This window comes from Protomyctophum bolini (genome assembly GCF_963924005.1).
Source record: "Protomyctophum bolini genome assembly, chromosome: 20".
NCBI classification, from domain to species: Eukaryota; Metazoa; Chordata; class Actinopteri; order Myctophiformes; family Myctophidae; genus Protomyctophum; species Protomyctophum bolini.
The window spans coordinates 2,666,049-2,691,757 of NC_137881.1; the positions used below are offsets into that span (position 1 = coordinate 2,666,049).

Below are 25,709 nucleotides of genomic sequence, written 5' to 3' on the forward strand. Positions count from 1 at the left end.
AATTAAGTAATGCAGATGTTTAACAATATTTTAAGTCTTGAGAGAGTAAAAGAGTAAAAAGAAAAAGTGTAAAATGAAACCAGGTTCTATAAGGTTTAATTATACCAACTCAAGAGTGGTTACAACCATGTGGTTTTAGTGTAGGGAGCGGGAGGAAGTGTCCATTCCTTCTTTACATCCAAAAACACTTCCCGGCTGATGACGTATATGTCCACTCCTTCCCTTACCTCACGTGGTCACGTGATCCGTGTCATATGACCGCAGTGATTTCCGCGTTAATAAAAGCATCTGCGAGGACGAGGAGTCAACAGAACCTCTCCTCTCCTCCTCTTCAGTCTCTCTCTCTCTGGTAGGAATTTATCACTTTAATTCAACTCAACCTTTTCATTAAACGTTCGGCGTATATTTCAATGAAGCGCCGTTGTTTTGAATTAAAACGTTAATGAGTTAGTATACACTTGAAAGTGCTGTTAGTTAAACTAAAGTTACCCATAATGAGGAAATGCTGTGCTTAATTCTTCCTTCATGAAGTTAGCAGATCTGCTGAAGCTCAACAACGCTTTTATGTTTTATTGTCTGCTCATTTCTTTGTGTCAGCACTTACAATTCCACTTGTTTAATCTGCCTCTCCATCCCGATTGGATAAAATTGGTATCCCGTGTAATAAAAAGCTGGAGAGACATGGAGACTCCTGTTACTGGACAAACACACTACAGCACTCACTGAGTAGGCTACTGTCGCAATATGGAGCTTTTAATACTCATTTAATTTTAAGCAAAGAAAACCACTTAACCTACCTTTTTTTAAATGTCTGAAAATACACATTAACATGATGCCAGCATATTAGAAATTATTGTATAAAACATTTGTTTCCCCAAAAAAGGATGAAGTTGCTGTCAACCAAGTCTATGCTATGATTATGATGCTATCTATTAATTTGCAGCACAATTCTGTACAGTGTCTAGGCCTGCTTCATCTCACTCGCCTATAAGGGGGGAACTTTCAGACCCATGTATTGGCCTAATGCCACAGTTGGTTTAACCATTCCCTTGTAATGAACTTGAAGGAAGCGCTTCACTTCAAGATGGAGTGCTGTTTTATTCAGCACCCTAAAACATGATCAACTGGTGGTAATATTTATGTGTGTGTATATTATATATATATGACATTTTGCATGTTTTCTCACGGGAAACCCTCGACTGCTACAGCAGTGGGTCTGAGTGTCCTGGAGTGGGTTCCAAACCAATGGTCCGTTTGGTTCAATTATTTGTACACTTTTAGTTACTGTGTTCTAATGAAGGGTGCTACAATTGAGGAACGGGTATATTTAAAAAGTGAACATTTTTTGCAAGTGTTCGACATTTTTAACTCTGCAAATCTTGTAAAAAAAAGGTTTATATACCCTATTTACAACATGTATAATGAGTGTACTTTCCCCATTTTCAATGTTGACACTTGCTTTGGCAAATGTAGATTAATGTTTTCTCACGCCACTAAAGCTAGGATATGATGACCGCCATGTCGTCTACATGGAAGTTATCATTTCCGTTTCACTTCCTTCAGATATGTGCTTCCTGTGGTTTTGATGTAAGACACTCAAACATTTGAAATGAACGGCTGAAATTGTTTTGTTCACAGCGCAGATCTTTTCACTGTATTGCTATTCTATTTACAGTCCACTAAATTGGCCAGTGTATATAGCCAAATGTAACTAGGTGTGAAAGGGTCACTTAATTGGCTGTAGTGTTTGTGATTTAACCCATTTTAACCTGAGATCAGATTCTACAAATGTCTTCTACATCCTGACAGTTTTCTGAAAAAGCTATGTTTCTATGTCAGTCGATATAAAAAAGAAAATAGCAGACCTACAAGCTCGTAGCGCGCCACTCGGTGGCGCGCTACGAGCTTGTAGATCTGCTATTTTTCAATAGCTAAAGCATAACATAATAGCTAACACCAAAAGGGGTTCCCGGCCGCCCCAAAATGGTTTTTTAACTAACAGTGCTGTGTCTTCTCTTCCTTTATTATAGGTGAAGATGTGTGGTGTAGTGGCATTGGTTGTCCTGCTGGGGTCACTGCTGGGCAGTGAATGTGCTCCAGAAGCGGACGAGATCAAATTCCTTCCTGGGCTTCAGAAACAGGCCAACTTCAAACAGTACTCTGGTTACCTGACCGTTAACGATGGGAAACACCTGCATTACTGGTTAGTATTATTGTTTATTAATTGTGACCAGAAACTGCCATCGCGCAAATTCCAGCTTTTCACCAGAGGAGAAAAACTTTTTATTTTTATTTTCAAAAATGAGTTTATAGCACAGGCAGACTTCAAGTACTAGAGCATGTCTGAAACAAGTGTCAGAGCTGAAACCGATATGTAAATATGAAATAAATGCCCAAACATATACCGGTAGCTATAGGTGTAATGTTAGAGACCACAGAAGTGAACCTTTTCAAGCCTGTTTTCTCAACTCGCTGTTTCTCTGCAAGACATTACTCTATAAGCTCCAAAACTGGTGGGTCAAACTGAACAACCAATATGTCAATTTGAAGCTATGATTCCCTGCTTTCATTTTTCACATGAAAAAACGAAAATTCCAAAAAATCCAATGGCAGTCCCTCAGTCAAATCACAATTATTACATTTAGGGATAGACATTACTGGCCCCACAACATTGGACGGGTATTACCATCTTAACGGGAACGCTCGCCCTTTTTCCAACTGGCCACTACTCATTTACCTGGCTGTAAATAAACATAATTCATGTTTGTGATTATTTAAAAGGTATTGTTGTATTCATTTATCATTGTTAGGTTCACTCTGTATATCCACGGGCATAATGGCATGATGATGCCATTACAAAACATGGGCTACATGTGAAGAAATGTGATTAATAAAACTACATTAACTGCTAGAAGGTCCTACATTAAGCAGTCACCGTCTCTGTGACATGTTGTTCTTTCTACATTTTACAGAGTATAGAGATCGACTACTATGCAATCAAATACATCTGTATTCAAGATAATTTGACAGAGGGAAGGAAATACTACATTTAAAAAAATTGCGCCGCGAGTTGGTAAAGTAGAGAGCTGTCTCGTATTCATTACATTACTGGCATTGATGCCTCTTGTAAGGAAAACTACCCTTTTATTTTATTTATTTATTTTTAGGTGGAGAGTTTTGATCAAATTTGTTAATGTTTCAAATTGTAAGAAAGCACGTTCCTCACACATTGTTTCAGCTCTGACTGAGACCTTCACTCGCAGATAAGATAAGGCTTCTTTCCAGGCGAAGAAGCAGCGACTCTACTCCGAGTCTCTCGCACGTGACCATATGTAGTGGGTTTCCCTGCTTCATCTCTTCCTCAGCGAAGGATAATGGGTTTGTGTAATTAACGATGATAGATAATTGTTGTTATTTCTCTAGGTTCGTGCAGTCTCAGAGCCAGCCCTCTCAGGACCCCGTGGTGCTGTGGCTGAATGGAGGTCCAGGTTGCAGCTCTCTGGACGGCCTGCTGACCGAACACGGACCTTTCCTGGTAAACATGTTTAATATGAGCCACTATTCATGATAAAACCATGTTTAATATGGTCCACTATTCATGATAAACCATGTTTAATATGATCCACTATTCATGATAAACCATGTTTAATATGATCCACTATTCATGATAAACCATGTTTAATATGATCCACTATTCATGATAAAACCATGTTTAATATGATCCACTATTCATGATAAACCATGTTTAATATGATCCACTATTCATGATAAAACCATGTTTAATATGAGCCACTATTCATGATAAAACCATGTTTAATATGATCCACTATTCATGATAAAACTATGTTTAATATGATCCACTATTCATGATAAACCATGTTTAATATGATCCACTATTCATGATAAAACTGTTTAATATGATCCACTATTCATGATAAAACCATGTTTAATATGATCCACTATTCATGATAAAACCATGTTTAATATGATCCACTATTCATGATAAAACTGTTTAATATGATCCACTATTCATGATAAAACCATGTTTAATATGATCCACTATTCATGATAAAACTGTTTAATATGATCCACTATTCATGATAAAACCATGTTTAATATGATCCACTATTCATGATAAAACTGTTTAATATGATCCACTATTCATGATAAACCATGTTTAATATGATCCACTATTCATGATAAACCATGTTTAATATGGTCCACTATTCATGATAAAACCATGTTTAATATGATCCACTATTCATGATAAAACCATGTTTAATATGATCCACTATTCATGATAAACCATGTTTAATATGATCCACTATTCATGATAAACCATGTTTAATATGATCCACTATTCATGATAAACCATGTTTAATATGATCCACTATTCATGATAAAACCATGTTTAATATGATCCACTATTCATGATAAACCATGTTTAATATGATCCACTATTCATGATAAAACCATGTTTAATATGAGCCACTATTCATGATAAAACCATGTTTAATATGGTCCACTATTCATGATAAAACCATGTTTAATATGGTCCACTATTCATGGTTTTATTAATTCATGTTTCAGATCCAGGATGATGGAATGTCTCTAGAATACAACCCTTACTCCTGGAATATGGTCAGTGTTACAACTGTGTGTGTGTGTGTGTATATATATATATATATATATATATATATATATATATATATATGGAGTTATCTTGATGAACTGAACTCTTGCGGTATGTGTGATCCTCGTCTGACTCTGCGATCGTTTAGTGTGAAATCCACATATCATATAATAATGGCAGACTTCAAAAAGAGACTCCTGTTTAACGACTTCAACACTTTAACGACTACCATGACAACCTGACTGTAGAAAGTAACGGTACAGTAAAGAACTTGGGGGGTCATTATTGATTCTGAATTAAAATTTAATTCACACATTAATCATGTTACCAAGATTGCCTTTTTTCACCTTTGAAATATTGCACGAATAAGGGCCTATTTGTCATTGGACGATGCAAAAACGCTAATCCACACCTTTGTTTTTCTCGGCTTGATTACTGCAATGCACCTTTTGTTTTTCCTGGACTGCCTAAGAAAACAACTGACAGATTACAAACTAAGATGAGAGAACATATTATATTATTAGCCTCACTACATTGGCTTCCGGTTGTTTTTAGGATTTATTTGAAAATTATTTTACTTTATAAAGCTCTCAATGGTCTCGCACCTTCCTACCTACATGACTGCCTGCCTAAATATGTCCCAAACCGCCCCCCCTAAGGTCTTCCACTGCTGGCCTGCTCTCTTTGCCTTAAAAAAACCTAAAGAATACGGTGAAGCAGATTTTTGCTTCTATGGGCTGACTGTGTGGAACAAACTCCCACTGTCCTTACCCAACCCTGGTTGGTCACATGTTCCTGTCCTTAACCCTGGTTGGTCACACATGTTCCTGTCCTTAACTCTGGTTGGTCACATATTCCTGTCCTTAACCCTGGTTGGTCACATGTTCTCTGTCCTTAACCCTGGTTGGTCACACATGTTCCTGTCCTCAACCCTGGTTGGTCACACATGTTCTCTGTCCTTAACCCTGGTTGGTCACACATGTCCTCTGTCCTTAACCCTGGTTGGTCACACATGTTCCTGTCCTTAACCCTGGTTGGTCACACATGTTCCTGTCCTTAACCCTGGTTGGTCACACATGTTCCTGTCCTTAACCCTGGTTGGTCACACGTGTCCTCTGTCCTCTGCTGCTGTTAGATTGCCAACGTGTTGTACCTGGAGTCACCAGCAGGGGTGGGATTCTCCTGGTCGGACGACCGCCGATACACCACCAACGACACAGAGGTCAGTGACCTTTTTTTATATTCAACCAATGAAATCCTCCGCATTTTCAGCCATTATCTTCATGTGAAACGGTCCACACTAACGCTCATTGGTGTGGTGCATTTATAATATGCATGTTATTTACTGCTCTGCTGTAACACATTGTGATTAGATCAACAATAAAGTAAAACGACACTGTAAGGTGATTTATCATAAATACATTACCGTACCATATTCCTAGCCCTGAGGGAGTTTAGTGTACTTTTGTACATTTTGTAGTTATTGTGGTGTTATGTTGTGTATGACAAAGGCCTACTGAAGATGCCTGGGACTAAACTAGAAATCACACCTGTGTGAACCGAGTGGTGCAACTCCTTCCTCTCTCTCTCTCTCTGTTTCTGGCACAACAGCGCCCCCTACTGGTGCTCATTAACCAACACATAGGCGGAGACGGACATTGCTGTTCCTTGGAGTGGTTGCACCACTCAAAAACAAAGGGTGACCGGGCTTTCGCAGTGGTTTTTGGAATGCCCTCATGCCCCTCATGTTAAAAAAAATGCAGAGTCAGTAGACTGCTTTACTCTTTGGAACGCCCTGCCCCTCATGTTAAAAACATGCAGAGTCAGTAGACTGCTTTACTCTTTGGAACGCCCTGCCCCTCATGTTAAAAAAATGCAGAGTCAGTAGACTGCTTTACTCTTTGGAACGCCCTGCCCCTCATGTTAAAAAAATGTCAGTAGAGTCAGTAGACTGCTTTAAGCGAATGCTAAAGGCTCATTTATTCTTTCTTCATTTTCCCCATGTAGTTCTTACCTGACTCATGTGTTGTGATTCTGCCTATGTTCTGAGATTTTGCCTTGTTTTTTGGTTTCGTTAAATTCTTTATTGTCTTTTTACTTTATCGTGCTCTGTTTTCCTGTTTGGTTTTAACTTGTTGATTGCTTGTTCTGTTCAGCACCTTGTGACTTTGTCTTGAAAGGTGCTTTACAAATAAAATGTACTTACTTTACTTACTATATTCTAGGTGTCTCCCCTGAAGGAGTTTTTTGTAGTTATTTTAGTGTAGTGTTGAATATTCCAGGTGTCTCAACAACTACCTGGCCCTGAGGTAGTTATTGTAGAGCAGTGACAACTTTGATGTGTTGTACATTTTGTATACGTGTTATTAAGGCCTATTCATAGTCTGGATTTTCGGTGGTGAGGTGACCACGTTATTTCAGCTCCGGTGGTCAGCTCACCACCGGAGCTGAAATAACGTTGAGCGGTGGTGAGTAAAAACAGAGAGAAGGGCTGGAGCGGTGGCGGTGGTTTGCTCTTCACCGTGGCTCAGTGACGTCATGTTGTAGTTCGGTGGTCACCTCACCACCATAAATCCAGACTATGTATGAGCCTTTATATATTGTGTTGTATTTTCCAGGTGTCTCTCAACAACTACCTGGCGCTGAAGGAGTTCTTCCGCCTGTTCCCAGAGTTCAGTCAGAACGAGTTGTTTCTGACCGGGGAGAGTTACGGAGGAATCTACATCCCTACGCTGGCCGAGAGGGTGATGGAGGACAGCCTCTTAAACCTCCAGGTAATTAACCAAATGAACCCTTACGCTGGCCGAGAGGGTGATGGAGGACAGCCTCTTAAACCTCCAGGTAATTAACCAAATTAACCCTACGCTGGCCGAGAGGGTGATGGAGGACAGCCTCTTAAACCTCCAGGTAATTAACCAAATGAACCCTACGCTGGCCGAGAGGGTGATGGAGGACAGCCTCTTAAACCTCCAGGTAATTAACCAAATGAACCCTACGCTGGCCGAGAGGGTGATGGAGGACAGCCTCTTAACCCATTCTGACCTGAGATCAGATTCATACGAGGTTTCCACTGGACACACACTGGTCTGATTAACCCATTCTGACCTGAGATCAGATTCTAAAAAATGTCAGTCGCTCTTCGATTTTTCCAAAATAGCAGACCTACAAGCTCGTAGCGCGCCACTCAGTGGCGCGCTATGAGCTTGTAGATCTGCTATTTTTCAATAGCTAAAGCATGACATGATGCCAACACCGAAATGGGTTCCCGTTCAGAATGGGTTAAACCTCCAGGTAATTAACCAAATGAACCCTACGCTGGCCGAGAGGGTGATGGAGGACAGCCTCTTAAACCTCCAGGTACATCAATACTGTAACTAAACGAACCCTACGCTGTAGTGTAATATTGCATTACAACCGTTACCCTTTACAGATGGATAGTTTTTATTAAAGTGTCCTACATCATAAGATGCCCAGCCCGCACGGGCTTACAAGACACAAAATTGTACATATATAATAATACATATACACAAATAGACAGTTACTCATGGATACATCGTTCTCCAACGTAACTGCCACGCCTTCTCTATGAATTTTCCAAAAACAAAACCTTCATTACTGAACATTAACCAATTTAACATAAAACACTCAGACATACAAAACAGATCTGGGTTCTTATCCTGAATTATTTTCAAATAAAGTTTCTTAAATCATGGTATAATAGTGGACAATGGGCAAACAAAATGAAACTCATCCTCTACAACTCCCAGGTCACAAAGACCACAACTATGATTCACCACTTTTTTAATATTAATAATATTTATTAATGTTTTATGCCACTTGCGACCACATGTCCCTATAAACGAGCTAGCCTAGCCACCCAGTCTGTTGCTCTCTGGGAGACTAGAGCAGCTGATTTATTTGTTTTCATTAGGTGTTCCTTTAACAACGTGGTTTAACCCCTTTTGGTGTTAGCATTACGTTATGCTTTAGCTATTTAAAAATAGCAGATCTACAAGCTCATAGCGCGCCACCAAGTGGCGCGCTACGAGCTTGTAGGTCTGCTATTTTTTGAAAAATCGAAGAACGACTGACATTTTTAGAATCTGATCTCAGGTCAGAATGGGTTCATCAGACCAGTGTGTGTGTCCAGTGGAAACCTCGCATGAATCTGATCTCAGGTCAGAATGGATTCATCAGACCAGTGTGTAGTGTCCAGTGGAAACCTCGCATGAATCTGATCTCGGGTCAGAATGGGTTCATCAGACCAGTGTGTACTGTCCAGTGGAAACCTCGCATGAATCTGATCTCAGGTCAGAATGGGTTAAATGACCCCGTGTGATGTTTTGTTGTTGTCGTTGCTAGGGCGTTGCCGTGGGCAACGGCATGGCCAGCTACGAGCTGAACGACAACTCCTTGGTGTACTTTGCGTATTACCACGGCCTGCTGGGCAGCGCGCTGTGGGCGGAGCTACAGGCCTTCTGCTGCGCCGAGGGGAAGTGTGACTTCTACAACGACCACAACGCCAACTGCTCCGACGCTGTAAGTCTGACCTGTCCTGACCAATCGGAATCCTTGCTCCCATGCAAGTCTGACTGACCAATCGATCACTGCCCTGCTGTCCCCCGTGTAATTCCCTGCAGTACCCAATCAGGCTGGGTGAATTTGATGATGGATCTTTATTTGTCATTGCAACGTGTACAACGAAATTAAAAGTGCCAACCAATCAGTGCATTATATCACAAAACATACTCGCAACATACTCTACTCTATACAAGCTAAAACAAAACACACATGACTTCTTGTTATTGCACAACCCCAGCAGCACGTAATGCACTAACATGTAATTTCATCTGTTATCGCACAACAAACCCTTATTGTACTTTAAGATAGCAGATAAAAAAAAACTAAAAGTGTTGCAGCAGCAACAGCCTGATCATTTCCAGCCTGGTAAAAAAAAAAATCACACCCGTGTGAACTGAGTGGTGCAACTCACCCCTTCCCTCTCTCTCTCTCTCTCTCTCTCTCTCTCTCTCACATTAGCAGGCAACAGTGCAGCACTATCCCTCTCTATTTCTGGCACAACAGCGCCCCTACTGGTACTCATAGTCATATACTGGTGCTCATTAACCGACACATAGACACATAGGTGAACCAACACATAGGTAGGTGAACACGGACATTGCTGTTCCTTGGAGTGGTTGCACCACTCAAAAAATGGTATATATAATATAATATAAGTTGGCATTAAAGCATTCCCACACCCCCCTCTCTCTGTTAATCATGTTATCATACAGTGGGGTTCCCTTGGTTTATGCCGGCCCAGTACCCATAGTTACCTCTAGGTATTTAAAAGTACCTGGGTACCTATGGAAGTCACACCTCTTATGGGTGTGGTTTAGTCTTAAGGGGAGTTTTCTTTTCACCTACTGTGTAATATAATAAACAGACAGTAGGTGGCAGTAGGGCAGTAGGACAGAGGCCAGTGCAGTATTCAGCTTGCAAATTTAATGAAAATTTGAAGGGATGTGCCAGGGACCTGGGGGGTCCCTGGCACATCCCTTCAAATTTTTTTGAGAGGATATGCCAGGGACCCCATAAGAGAAGGTTTTTACAGCTATAGCAGTGACTCTCAACCCGTTTAATTTCAAGGACCCCCAGTTTGACATGCATTAGTCTATCTATGGAGTATGGAGGGGGGGTCCCTGGCGTGTCTCTTCGGGTGGGGGTCCCTGAGAAGAAGAAGAAATGCGTTCTGGTAAATCACGTTTACCAAGGGTAACTCGACTAAGCATCAGATACTTTATCAGATACCTGGCGTGTCTCTTCGGGTGGGGGGTCCCTGGCGTGTCTCTTCGGGTGGGGGTCCCTGGCATATCTCTTTAATCTGAATATTGTCTTGATGATTATTGATTATTTTGAGCTTGTAGATCTGCTACTTTAGCCCTTTTTTAATTTGAATCCTTAACACCCCCCCCACCCAACTATACAGCTTGCAAATTTAATGAAAATTTGAAGGGATGTGCCAGGGACCCCCGTTTGGGGGGATGTGCCGGGGACCCCCATTTGAGAGGATATGCCAGGGACCCCCATAAGAGAAGGTTTTTACAGCTATAGCCATTAGTCTATGGAGGGGGGGTCCCTGGCGTGTCTCTTCGGGTGGGGGTCCCTGTCGTGTCTCTTCGGGTGGGGGGGTCCTTGGCGTGTCTCTTTAATCTGAATATTGTCTTGATGATTATTGATGAAATGTTTGCAATTAAATACCCCCTGTTCTGAGGACTGTACATTAACTGTACATTAACTAAAGTTTGCAAATAAATGTAGTGGCGTACAAATACAATATTTGCCTCTGAGATGTAATGGAGTAGAAGTAAATAAAATACACATTAACAACTATACACAATTTGGCCATTTTAAAATGTGTGCGCTTGTGGATCTGCTATTTTCAAAATATTTTTATATATTTGAAAACTTGAAATGAGACAGAAAATCTAAATTAAATTAAATTCAAAGGAGCTTTATATATATATTATATATATATATATATATTTATATATGTGTGTGTGTGTGTGTGTGTGTGTGTGTGTGTTACTGAAAAAAAGTAAAAAGACTTTTCACTACTATTGGTAATTCTGTAAATCTGTCCTTCCCTCCTAATTTGTTTACTCAAGATTCTTTTGAATTTCTAAATGCTTATTGTGCTACTCCGACAGAACTCACTAGGATCTCCAGCTTCAATTGTCTCTTTAGACATGCTAATAAGCTGGTCAGGCTACTACTTGGCCTCAACCCCCGAATCCAACTAACACCTCCACACTTTGAAAGGCTGGAAGGGCTTAGGGTTGACAACAGAGTACAGCATCTTGCAATGGGTCTGGTCCACAAGATTCGCTACACACCACCAAGATGTACTTTCTGTGCTTGTTTATTGCAAACTGTTAAATAACCGAGTCAATTAATCAATCAGTTATATACCCCATATTACAATAAAAAACTAAACTAAATGGAAAGTGGAAACTAATGATATATTCAAAACAAACAACCTAATGTTAGGGTTCATGTTGATTGATTTAATACTTTATGAACGGTATGCAGGGGGGGGGGGGAAGCACAGGAAAGCACCTACAGTTTGACATGAAGTACATTTCAGTTCAAACCAGACTCCTGTAGGCTACACTCTCAGAGATAAATGAGGATTCCATTGTATAACTCATTGATGGATTGACTACTTTATTTGTAAGAAACACGCACATAAAGTCAAGTTGAATACAAACAAGAGTATGATATAAAGCGATTGTGATAAAAGCGCTATATAAAAGAACAATTTACCATTTACCAAAAGGATTAACCCCAAGATATGGCCTGTTTCCATTGAGGTCCTGTGTATTCAATTAATCAAAACGTACAGCCCAGAAGTTCTGTACGGTTAGGACATGTAACTCAGTTTCCACTCCATTTTGTGTGCAGTGGATGCATAGTGTAGTCTGTCACTTCTGAACATTTTAATTCCCTTACAAATACCCCATATTACAATAAAAAATAACCTAAATGGAACATGAAAACTAATGATATATACATTCAAAACAAACAACATTGCGTTAGGGTTCATGTAATTGATTGATTGAATCCTTTAAGAACAGTGTGCAGGGAAAAAACATAGGAGAGCACAGTTTGAAGTGAATAACATTTCACCCTGGCTCCATTGTTTGGGACACAGCTAAAGGTGTTGGATGCGCCATGGGGGGTGGGGTAATATGAACTGTCTTGCCAGGAAACTGTGAAGCATTTCAGCTCACATAATGTATTAAACTCCTGAACATCATTAAATATGAATTAAAATACTCTATATTCTCTTGCATCCAAAGAGCCTAAAGTATTACCGATTTCCAATACTTTTACTTCTACTCCACATCTCAGAGGCAAATATTGTAATTTGGCAGGCAGGCAGGCAGGCAGACAGACCCTGACTATCTATGCCACTATTTGTAATAGAGTACATTTAATAGAGTTAAATATCTATAAGGGTCCATTTGGTTAACAACTATCCATTTAGCTGGGGACCACCTGGAGCCCCTCAGGGACCACTGTTTAGGCAGAGAGGGAGGGAGTGAGGGATGGAGGGAGGGAGAGAGAGATGGAGGGAGGGAGAGAGATAGAGTTGCCAGGGACCCCCATTTGAAGAGATATGCCAGGGACCCCCATTTGAAAAAGATATGCCAGGGACCCCCATTTGAAAAAGATATGCCAGGGACCCCCATTTGAAAAGATATGCCAGGGACCCCCATTTGAAGAGATATGCCAGGGACCCCCATTTGAAAAAGATATGCCAGGGACCCCCATTTGAAGAGATATGCCAGGGACCCCCATTTGAAAAAGATATGCCAGGGACCCCCATTTGAAGAGATATGCCAGGGACCCCCATTTGAAAAATATATGCCAGGGACCCCCATTTGAAAAAGATATGCCAGGGACCCCCATTTGAAGAGATATGCCAGGGACCCCCATTTGAAAAAGATATGCCAGGGACCCCCATTTGAAAAATATATGCCAGGGACCCCCATTTGAAGAGATATGCCAGGGACCCCCATTTGAAAAAGATATGCCAGGGACCCCCATTTGAAAAGATATGCCAGGGACCCCCATAAGATAAGGTTTTTACAGCTATAGCAGTGACTCTCAACCCGTTTAATTTCAAGGACCCCCAGTTTGACATGCATTAGTCTATGGAGTATGGACCCCCATTTAATGGCATTTATATCTCTGGGACCCCCAATATTTATATTGTAACATCAATGATAATTTAACTTTAGAGTGTAGAAATGGAACCAAATGGACCCTAACCGCTTACTCAAATAAATATTACTTGTAACAGTATGTATTTCAATGTATTTCAATATTACAGTATTGATACTTTAGTTTACAGTACAAATTTACTGCATATTGCTAGAAGCTACATATTAAGACTCAGTGCATGCAGCTCTGCTCATCATGGGCCGACGCCACCTGGTGGTTGAATAGCCACTCCACATATTAAAATAAACCTGTGGGTGTGGCTGAGAATCTGGGGGTGTGTCTGTGGGTGTGTCTAACATAAATACCCATAGGTACCCATCAATGTCATTTTGAGATTGAGGCACAGACGAATAGGACTGTACCGTATGTTATCATGGTGAAGTGCTTTAAATAACATTTACTACATGTAATATGAAACCATCGGCATCTCATGGCATTTTAGATGTTGCCTACATGTTCTTTTGTATTTGTTTTAAAAAAAACCTCTTAGGATTTAGAGGTCCGCCTTATAAATAAAAACTAATCTATCGTCCTCATTGTTTCCTACCTGTCTGTCCCTCTACCCGTTTGTCTGTCTCTCTCTACCTGTCTGTGTGTCTACCTGTCTGTGTGTCCAGCTGTCTGAGGTGCAGTACATTGTGTACAGTTCAGGGCTGAACATGTACAACCTCTACGCGCCATGTCCCGGAGGGGTGAGACAGAAAGTCAGGTATGTCTGTCACTCTGGAGGGGTGAGACAGGCAGGTATGTCTGTCTGGAGGGGTGAGACAGTCAAGTGTCTGTCTGTTCAACCCAAACCATCTTTGCTGTCTTGATTGAGCAGAGAGGTGCTAACAACTAGGGGCTGTATTTTGCGTGTCTTAAAGACCAGGTCTTATTCCCTAACTTGAGTAAACTAAAGACCTGGAGGCGTGATCAATGCTCTTTGGCCACTCAGAATAGCCAAATGGCATTGATCACGCCTCCAGGTCTTTAGTTTACTCAAGTTAGGGAATAAGACCTGGTACTTAAGACACGCAAAATACAGCCCTAAGTGTAACTTCCCATTCAGTATTTAAGTCCGACGTCATTTTGTAGTGCTACGTCATTTCGGGAGAATGTGTGCACTGTGCAGGCTTGAGTATGTTAACTCTAGTTTGCATTAATGAGGATTTAGTTGACACAATAAAATAATATGGCGATAGTATTCCGTGTGGGGCAAGACGGCCTGTCACAGCCAGATTTGGGAGAGCAGCAGCTTTGTTGTTGCGAGGAAAGGAAAGCGGTAAAATGAGACTTTCGTGGTTGTTTTAGTCTCAGATTTAGTCCGACGGAGCGTCACAGTATTACTCTATGGGGACACAGTATAACTCTATGGGGACACAGTATAACTCTATGGGGAAACAGAAGCGACACAAAAGTAGGACCCGGAAGTATCTCAGGAGGGGGGCGCTCACGTCACGGCTAAAACACTGAATGGAAAGCCCAGTCATCCAAACGGAAGTCCTACTCGCCAACATTGCAGCTGTACAAAAAGCTTGAATTATCCTCTTTCAATCGGCAACGTTTTTGTTTCATATTTTAAAAAACCCACAGTATGTTATATGAGCCACATCCTTGCTAAATTCCTTGCAGGTGATAAAAGTGTTGGCGTTTGGAAGTGCTCAACAATATGCCTAAATGTACTGATTGTACACAACTGACTAACTGTCATGTTTATTTTTTTTTAAGTGCTGAAAATGTCACTGAACGAACGGGGTATTGGTAATCCATTTCTTTCAGTATTGACATGGATATTGATCCATGTGTTTCAGTATTGACATGGATATTGATCCATTTCTTTCAGTATTGACATGGATATTGATCCATGTGTTTCAGTATTGACATGGATATTGATCACTGTGTTTCAGTATTGACATGGATATTGATCACCGTGTTTCAGTATTGACATGGATATTGATCAATGTGTTTCAGTATTTACATGGATATTGATCACCGTGTTTCAGTATTGACATGGATATTGATCAATGTGTTTCAGTATTTACATGGATATTGATCACCGTGTTTCAGTATTGACATGGATATTGATCAATGTGTTTCAGTATTTACATGGATATTGATCAGTGTGTTTCAGTATTGACATGGATATTGATCAATGTGTTTCAGTATTTACATGGATATTGATCACCGTGTTTCAGTATTGACATGGATATTGATCACTGTTTCAGTATTGACATAGATATTGATCACTGTTTCAGTATTGACATGGATATTGATCAATGTGTTTCAGTATTGACATAGATATTGATCACTGTTTCAGTATTGACATGGATATTGATCAATGTGTTTCAGTATTGACATGGATATTGATCACTGTTTCAGTATTGACATGGATATTGATCAATGTGTTTCAGTATTGACATAGATATTGATCACTGTTTCAGTATTGACATGGATATTGATCAATGTGTTTCAGTATTGACATAGATATTGATCACTGTTTCAGTATTGACATGGATATTGATCAATGTGTTTCAGTATTGACATGGATATTGATCCATGTGTTTCAGTATTGACATGGATATTGATCAATGTGTTTCAGTATTGACATGGATATTGATCAATGTGTTTCAGTATTGACATGGATATTGATCCATGTGTTTCAGTATTGACATGGATATTGATCAATGTGTTTCAGTATTGACATGGATATTGATCAATGTGTTTCAGTATTGACATGGATATTGATCCATGTGTTTCAGTATTGACATGGATATTGATGATCAATGTGTTTCAGTATTGACATGGATATTGATCACTGTGTTTCAGTATTGACATGGATATTGATCAATGTGTTTCAGTATTGACATGGATATTGATCAATGTGTTTCAGTATTGATATGGATATTGATCAATGTGTTTCAGTATTGACATGGATATTGATCCATGTGTTTCAGTATTGACATGGATATTGATCAATGTGTTTCAGTATTGACATGGATATTGATCCATGTGTTTCAGTATTGACATGGATATTGATCACTGTTTCAGTATTGACATGGATATTGATCAATGTGTTTCAGTATTGACGTGGATATTGATCAATGTGTTTCAGTATTGACATGGATATTGATCCATGTGTTTCAGTATTGACATGGATATTGATCAGTGTGTTTCAGTATTGACATGGATATTGATCAATGTGTTTCAGTATTTACATGGATATTGATCAATGTGTTTCAGTATTGACATGGATATTGATCCATGTGTTTCAGTATTGACATGGATATTGATCAATGTGTTTCAGTATTGACATGGATATTGATCAATGTGTTTCAGTATTGACATGGATATTGATCAGTGTGTTTCAGTATTGACATGGATATTGATCAATGTTTCAGTATTGACATGGATATTGATCCATGTGTTTCAGTATTGACATGGATATTGATCAATGTTTCAGTATTGACATGGATATTGATCAATGTGTTTCAGTATTGACGCCGATGGTCTGGTGATCAGTTTCTTGGGCAACAATTTCATCAAGCATCCGTCGATCCAGCTGTGGAAGCAGGTGATGTCATCGATCAATGACTCTGATCTGTATTCGTCTCGTCTGATTTGTTGTTTAATCTAATCGGTTTGTTTTTATTCTGCAGAAGCTGCGCGGTGTGTCTTCCTTCTACCAGAAAGTGCGCCTGGACCCTCCGTGTACGAACTCCACCCCCTCCACCCTCTACCTCAACAACCCCTACGTCAGGTAAGGAAAGGAAAGGTACTATGTTTACCCTGCAGGGTAACTGGACTAAGGAAAGGAAAGGTACTATGTTTACCCAGGGTAACTGGACTAAGGAAAGGAAAGGTACTATGTTTACCCAGGGTAACTGGACTAAGGAAAGGAAAGGTACTATGTTTACCCTGCAGGGTAACTGGACTAAGGAAAGGAAAGGTACTATGTTTACCCAGGGTAACTGGACTAAGGAAAGGAAAGGTACTATGTTTACCCAGGGTAACTGGACTAAGGAAAGGAAAGGTACCATGTTTACCCTGCAGGGTAACTGGACTAAGGAAAGGAAAGGTACAATGTTTACCCTGCAGGGTAACTGGACTAAGGAAAGGAAAGGTACCATGTTTACCCTGCAGGGTAACTGGACTAAAGGTACTATGTTTACCCAGGGTAACTGGACTAAGGAAAGGTACTATGTTTACCCAGTGTAACTGGACTAAGGAAAGGAAAGGTACTATGTTTACCCAGGGTAACTGGACTAAGGAAAGGAAAGGTACTATGTTTACCCAGGGTAACTGGACTAGGCTCAAGAACTTGTTTACAGCCAGGCCCTGCTCATAGAACATGTCATGGTAGAGGTTCAATGCCTTGCTCAAGGGCACTTCAGCGGTGGTAATTTTAACGTGCCGGTTAATAATAATCATCCTTCTCATCCCCTGTGTCAGGTCAGCTCTCCACATCAGCTCTGACGCTCTGGACTGGGTCATCTGCAGGTAACGACCTCTTTATAGGACCCCCATTACAGACCTCTGTGTCACTTATAGGACCCCCATAATAACAGGACCCCCATAATAACTGTTATTATAGGTTTAGGACCCCCATAACAACTGTTATTATAGGTTTAGGACCCCCATAACAACTGTTATTATAGGTTTAGGACCCCCATAACAACTGTTATTATAGGTTTAGGACCCCCATAACAACTGTTATTATAGGTTTAGGACTCCCATAACAACTGTTATTATAGGTTTAGGACTCCCATAACAACTGTTATTATAGGTTTAGGACCCCCATAACAACTGTTATTATAGGTTTAGGACCCCCATAACAACTGTTATTATAGGTTTAGGACCCCCATAACAACTGTTATTATAGGTTTAGGACTCCCATAACAACTGTTATTATAGGTTTAGGACCCCCATAACAACTGTTATTATAGGTTTAGGACCCCCATAACAACTGTTATTATAGGTTTAGGACCCCCATAACAACTGTTATTATAGGTTTAGGACCCCATAACGACTGTTATTATAGGTTTAGGACCCCCATAACAACTGTTATTATAGGTTTAGGACCCCCATAACAACTGTTATTATAGGTTTAGGACCCCATAACGACTGTTATTATAGGTTTAGGACCCCCATAACAACTGTTATTATAGGTTTAGGACCCCCATAACAACTGTTATTATAGGTTTAGGACCCCCATAACAACTGTTATTATAGGTTTAGGACCCCCATAACAACTGTTATTATAGGTTTAGGACCCCCATAACAACTGTTATTATAGGTTTAGGACCCCCATAACAACTGTTATTATAGCTTTAGGACCCCCATAACAACTGTTATTATAGGTTTAGGACCCCCATAACAACTGTTATTATAGGTATAGGACCCCCATAACTGAGTGTTCTTTATAGCAGGGGTTCCCACACTTTTTCTTTTGGCCCACCTGACCTCTCTTCCAAGTACCTCCTCATCCTCGTCGACACCGATAAAGCATACTACTGTAACAACCACATGTACATTTGGAACTATATTTTTTGTATTTCAAACTTTTCAATCTAAATCATTCAGGAAATTTCAGACCCATTTCATTGTCATAAACAGAATCGACTTTCATGGTTGTGTGTGAACCAGTTCATTTCCAGTGTAAACGCGCTCTGAAGTGGTTTCTATATTAGGGCTGAACCGGTTCCACCCGGTGGAGAGAAGGGTTCTGAGTGTTGTTATGACTCCGACAGTGTTCTGTCACAGTCAGAACTGCAGCCTCACTCCCAATCTTCCGCCGTAGTCTGAAAACCCACCTCTTCAGACTTCACCGTGGCCCGTAGCACCTGCCCTAGCCTAGCCCCTTAGATATGCACTTTATGTAGTATTTTAGACAGCTTGTTACGTAGACAGCACTAGAATTGCATTTTATGTAGTCATAGCACTTTATAGTATAGTATGTATAGTTGACATAGATACTCCACTGTTACACACACCGTAGTTATCATGAATCATGTATAAACTAATAACGTATGTGATGTAGGACATGCTTTTGTTTTTGCTTAAATGTAAGTCGCTCTGGATCAAGAGCGTCTGCTAAATTGTACTCATCCAGCCGTTTGTCTCCTTCCCGCTTCAGCTCTGAAGTCAACCTGAGCTACGGTCGGGTTTACATGGACATGAAGCTACAGTACCTCAAACTACTGGGCGCTTTGGTGAGTACTGTAAAACTATACCTCAAACTACTGGGCGCTTTGGTGAGTACTAATAAAACTATACCTCAAACTACTGGGTGGTTTGGTGAGTATACTAATAAAACTATACCTCAAACTACTGGGCGCTTTGGTGAGTACTAATAAAACTATACCTCAAACTACTGGGCGCTTTGGTGAGTACTGTAAAACTATACCTCAAACTACTGGGCGCTTTGGTGAGTACTGTAAAACTATACCTCAAACTACTGGGCGCTTTGGTGAGTACTGTAAAACTATACCTCAAACTACTGGGCGCTTTGGTGAGTACTGTAAAACTATACCTCAAACTACTGGGCGCTTTGGTGAGTACTAATAAAACTATACCTCAAACTACTGGGCGCTTTGGTGAGTACTGTAAAACTATACCTCAAACTACTGGGCGCTTTGGTGAGTACTAATAAAACTATACCTCAAACTACTGGGTGGTTTGGTGAGTATACTAATAAAACTATACCTCAAACTACTGGGCGCTTTGGTGAGTACTAATAAAACTATACCTCAAACTACTGGGCGCTTTGGTGAGTACTGTAAAACTATACCTCAAACTACTGGGCGCTTTGGTGAGTACTAATAAAACTATACCTCAAACTACTGGGCGCTTTGGTGAGTACTGTAAAACTATACCTCAAACTACTGGGCGCTTTGGTGAGTACTGTAAAACTATACCTCAAACTACTGGGCGCTTTGGTGAGTACTGTAAAACTATACCTCAAACTACTGGGCGCTTTGGTGAGTACTGTAAAACTATACCTCAAACTACTGGGCGCTTTGGTGAGTACTGTAAAACTATACCTCAAACTACTGGGCGCTTTGGTGAGTACTAATAAAACTATACCTCAAACTACTGGGCGCTTTGGTGAGTACTGTAAAACTATACCTCAAACTACTGGGCGCTTTGGTGAGTACTAATAAAACTATACCTCAAACTACTGGGCGGTTTGGTGAGTACTAATAAAACTATACCTCAAACTACTGGGCGGTTTGGTGAGTACTAATAAAACTATACCTCAAACTACTGGGCGGTTTGGTGAGTACTGTAAAACTATACCTCAAACTACTGGGCGCTTTGGTGAGTACCATAAAACTATATCTTTTTTTGTTGTGTGGGTCAATTTATTAATTTATGTTAGGTATCCATGTATTGCATGTAATAATAAGCCGGATAATATCTGGCTAGGTGGTCGTTGTCAGGATATAATCCACCTCGGCTTCGCCTCGATGGTTAAACTCCCTGTCGGTGAATTATCTCCCGACAACGACCACCTAGCCAGATATTTAAGCAATATTACAGAGAGGGTGTGGGTTAACGTGATTATTGAGAGGGTGTGGGTTAACGTGATTATTGAGAGGGTGTGGGTTAACGTGATTATTGAGAGGGTGTGGGTTAACGTGATTATTGAGAGGGTGTGGGTTAACGTGATTATTGAGAGGGTGTGGGTTAACGTGATTATTGAGAGGGTGTGGGTTAACGTGATTATTGCCACGACAGGGATGCGGTCAGGAACGAGACGGAGTCGAGTTCCGCAAGCATCACTGAAGTGGCAATAATCACGTTAACCCACACCCTCGAGTGTAAAATTGCAATTCTACCACAGTTACCCTTAAAACAAAGAAAATTGCTGAAAGAATATATTTTTTTAATGACAGATGTAGTCACTACGACCACAAATGTCCCAATAAACTAGCTAGCCTAGCCACCAAGTTTGCTATAGCGCTCTGGGAGAACAGAGCGGCTGAATTCTTTGTTTTGATTAGGTGGTGGTGTGTAGTGGTTTAACCACCGGCTAGAAGGCTGTTTCAACCAATCAAATTGCTTTCTCGAAACGACCTGTGGTAGAATATAACTTACATAATTTGTTTCTTTCCAAATAAATGTTCTGGGTATAACGGGGACATGTCTGTGTGTGTTCTGTGTTTTTCAGAAGTACCGTGTTCTGGTGTATTAACGGGGACATGTCTGTATGTGTGTTCTGTGTATTTCAGAAGTATCGTGTTCTGGTGTATTAACGGGGACGTGTCTGTATGTGTGTTCTGTGTATTTCAGAAGTACCGTATTCTGGTGTACAATGGGGACGTGGACATGGCCTGTAACTTCATGGGAGATGAATGGTTTGTGGAGTCACTGAACCAGGAGGTAGGTTAAAACCATAGACTGTAAAAAATATGGACAAAGCGTTCCCCGGGTCTAACGTGAACGTAAAATGAAGCCTGTCAGTCCTTGAATTGTAAATCGCCATCTTTCTAGATCCGTTTGAGCCCAGCTGAGCCCATTGGCTGGCCCAGACAACGAGGCGGGACTCCCCCCCCCCCCCCCCCCCCCTTCTTCTTTGTTTTTATTTTTTATTTTGACTCGAGTGGGTGGGGGATCCCGTTCATAGACTGTAACAGTAGCCACGCCCCTCAGAACATACGCGACTTTATGGTCATTTCTTTAATAAATGGGACCATAATTTTCCCAAAATAATATTATGACGTATTAGAAATGAGACTTTAAACTAAGAAAGTATTCATGACCATGTTTATTAAGGTAATACAGTCTAGGTGAAGTTGGGCCCAAATACATGGACTTCTATGGGGCTATGGGTTTTTTTGGGTCCAATGACAGACAGCGCCACAACAGGCCATTATCATTATCATTTTCAGGATGTCCCGATTTCCTCAGTGGCTTCACAAAATATCTGTCTGACTGCCCCCCTGGTTAAAACCCATTTTGGGGCGGGAACCCCTTTTGGTGTTTTTAAACATTATGTTGTAATTTAGCTATTGAAAAATAGCAGCTCTACAAGCTACGAACTTGTAGGTCTGATATTTTTGAAAAAATCTTAAATATTTATTTCAGGAAACTGGAGGATTTAGAAGATCTATTATTTTTTTATTATTTTTTTTTACGTCAAGCTTAAATGTATATTCAGTCAAAAAAAACCTTAGGTTTCGTTTTTGGCTGTGACCCAAAGCCTTTCGTCCAATCAGGATAGAGAGTCAAAAACGAAACGTAAGGTTTTTTTGACCCCCAGGGGTTAACTGGGGACAGGGAGGAACTCCTTATATGGTCAGCACACTCTATAGTAGAGAGGATTATCACAACAAAACAAAAAAATAAGTGATATTTGAATTAAGTGAAATCACTGAATATGCCTTTAAATGGTTTAACGTGGACACTGAACCGTACGTAGGTGTTTAAATGTTACAGTAGTCCTCCACATAACCTCTGAGAAAGTATCCAGTGACAATAGTACTAAGTGTTGATCTTCTTTAACCCATTCTGACCTGAGATCAGATTCATACGAGGTTTCCACTGGACACACACTGGTCTGATGAACCCATTCTGACCTGAGATCAGATTCTAAAAATGTCAGTCGTTCCTCGATTTTTCAAAAATAGCAGACCTACAAGCTCATAGCGCGCCACTCGGTGGCGCGCTATGAGCTTGTAGATCTGCTATTTTTCAATAGCTAAAGCATAACATGATGCTTACACCAAAAGGGGTTCCCGTTCAGAATGGGTTAATATTCTGAAGAAACTTGTGCAAAGTATTTTCCCACAGTGTCATAGCCTTTCATTAACTCATTTTGGGTGGGAACTCCTTTTGGTGTTAGCCATTATGTTATGCTTTAGCTATTGAAAAATGGCAGATGGCAGAACGACTGACACACAGAAACATAGCTTTTTCAGAAAACTGTCAGGATGTAGAAGACATTTTTTAGAATCTGATCTCAGGTCAGAATGGGTTAAAATGAGTCAAAGTAGTCCGCCACATAACCTCTGACATAGTGCTAAGTGTTCATTCATCTTAAGTTTAATATTCTGAAGAAGAAACTTGTGCAAAGTATTTTTCCCACAGTGCCATAGCGTTGTTCATTGGCCCTTCGCTAAGGCCCGCCCCCAACCCGTCCTCGTCCAATAGGCGCGTTAGCAACACCATTCAGCGGTCCTTGGACATGAAAGGGTTTGAGAACCACTGGTTGTTTTTAGGTGGAGGTGAAGCGTCGGCCGTGGCTGTATAAAGACGGATCCTCCCAGCAGGTCGGAGGATTCGTCAAGGAGTTCAGTCAGATGGCCTTCCTGACCATCAAGGTACGTCGTATACTGCTGAGACCCAACGGCAATTACTTACATCTTCTTTTTTTTTTGAGTGGTGCAACCACTTTTGATTTGTATTTTAGGGCCGGGACTTTAACGCGTTAATCGAGATTAATTAACTACAGAAGAATTAATCGCACCTTTTTGTTTCCCCCCATAATATAGTTGTTTTTATTAGTTTTTTCATGCCCAGCCATGTAAAGCACATTTGAGTATTCATATACACACTGAAGACACTTTATATAGGCACTTGCTGCCTATATAAATCACCTGCCTATATATCACTGTTGGGATAAAACACATTTTTCTATGGAGTTGTGTGCACTGGAAATAATAAAAAGTCCCCCCATTCTGTGTTGCCTATAGAACTGAAGGTCTGAAAAAAAAACAGTAACATATGAAGTACATTTTTGTGATGTCACTGAGATGTACTTCATGATGTTACTGATTTTCTTTTCCAGACCTCCAGTTCTAGGCAACACAGAATGGGGGGGACTTTCTTATTATATCCACAACTCTAAGGTATATTAATGACAGTAACATGTTGAAAATGAGTGGAATCCCGTAGTCACTATTCACTGGGATACCAAAGACATTTGAAAAAAAAAAAGTTTCTCACTATTCTCGGGTTAAATATGCGATGAATCTATATTAATTGACTACAAAGCCTCTGATTAATTAGATTCATTTTTTTTAATCGAGTCCCAGCTCTATTTTATTTATTAACAGTTTGCAGAATTACAGTACATTTCAAGCACAGACTCAATACAAAGACTGTTAACTGTGAGTGGACGACCCAATTAAGCATTACACTTGTTTACAAGAGGGTCCACCATGTTCAATTCGTCAAATGTCCCACAAGGAACAGCTTTGTCCTTGTGGGACTATGTCACTATGTTTAGAGTACCAGTAGGGGGTGCAGTTGCACCACTCGCTTCAGACTGGTCTGATTTTAGTTTTTATAGATGTTTAACTCTTGAGAGTGTAAAATGGACCCTTGCGGGTCAATTTGGTTTCATATACGGGTCAATTTGATTTCATTTTACTCGAGTTACATGATTGTTAAACAACCGCATTACTTAATGCCAGTAGTCTACACAATTTGTAGAAAAAGTGTTATAATTTTCATTCGACAACAAAACTTAGTTTTGGGTCTGAGAGGCTAAATGTCATCAAATGGTTGTTCTGTCGAATAAATATTGGACCTCGATATGAGAAGGGTTGAAAACCACAGGGTTCTGGTCAACATGCTTTCTTCATTAATATTCACGTTGTCCTAACTCTTGTATTTTCAGGGTTCTGGTCAACAGGGTTCCCTCATTAACATTCACGTTGTCCTAACTCTTGTATTTTCAGGGATCCGGTCACATGGTTCCCTCGGATAAGCCAGCCGCTGCCTTCGCCATGTTCACTAGCTTCATCAAGAAACTGCCTTACTGAAGACGTACACCACCCTTTGCTCGGAGGACTGCAGCACAATCAGATTCATTTATTGTTTCTCAAATCGTTGGAAGATCTCTGCCTGCCCAACATGTTGTTTAAAACTATTTTTAGGCAAAGCCACACCTTCGTAGAACACATTTCTAAATCTGACTTTGTTGCCCCGACGTCCAGACGTTTAGAAATCGCACTCCAATTTCAACCATCGAAAGGAATGCGGTTCACATCTGACTCATTGGAATCTGTTTTCCATTTGTTTGTTTTTCCTGCTGTTCACAACGTGATAAAACACATTCTAATTACAGTCCCATTTGTACTGACTGTGTGTAGTGAGATCTCCATCCTATACTGCCATCAGTGACTATCGACCCCTGAAGCCAAACTCTGATACCCACAAATCTGTGCCACTCTCTCACTCCAGCATGGTGGTGTACTGTTACGGTGAAATCGGTGACCTGCCGAAATCTGTGACCGTCTTGTGAACTTCACACAAGTTTCATTCAGGTATTTAAATACTGCTATATACTGATTTACGT

At 40.4% G+C, this 25,709-nt stretch overlaps 1 protein-coding gene across 1 annotated transcript; it reads left to right on the forward strand.

Moving 5' to 3' along the window:
* The first annotated feature begins 285 nt into the window (after positions 1-285).
* Positions 286-25,707, forward strand: LOC308335527 (lysosomal protective protein-like). The gene is made up of 15 exons (XM_080792583.1): positions 286-349; positions 2,031-2,203; positions 3,424-3,535; positions 4,591-4,641; positions 5,769-5,855; positions 7,252-7,407; positions 8,996-9,172; positions 14,041-14,132; positions 16,898-16,976; positions 17,062-17,162; positions 17,855-17,902; positions 19,539-19,614; positions 21,698-21,787; positions 23,626-23,727; positions 25,090-25,707. The coding sequence occupies exons 2-15, from the start codon at positions 2,037-2,039 to the stop codon at positions 25,171-25,173; spliced, it is 1,422 nt and encodes a 473-aa protein (XP_080648709.1). The 5' UTR covers positions 286-349; positions 2,031-2,036; the 3' UTR covers positions 25,174-25,707.
* Positions 25,708-25,709: the final 2 nt, after the last annotated feature.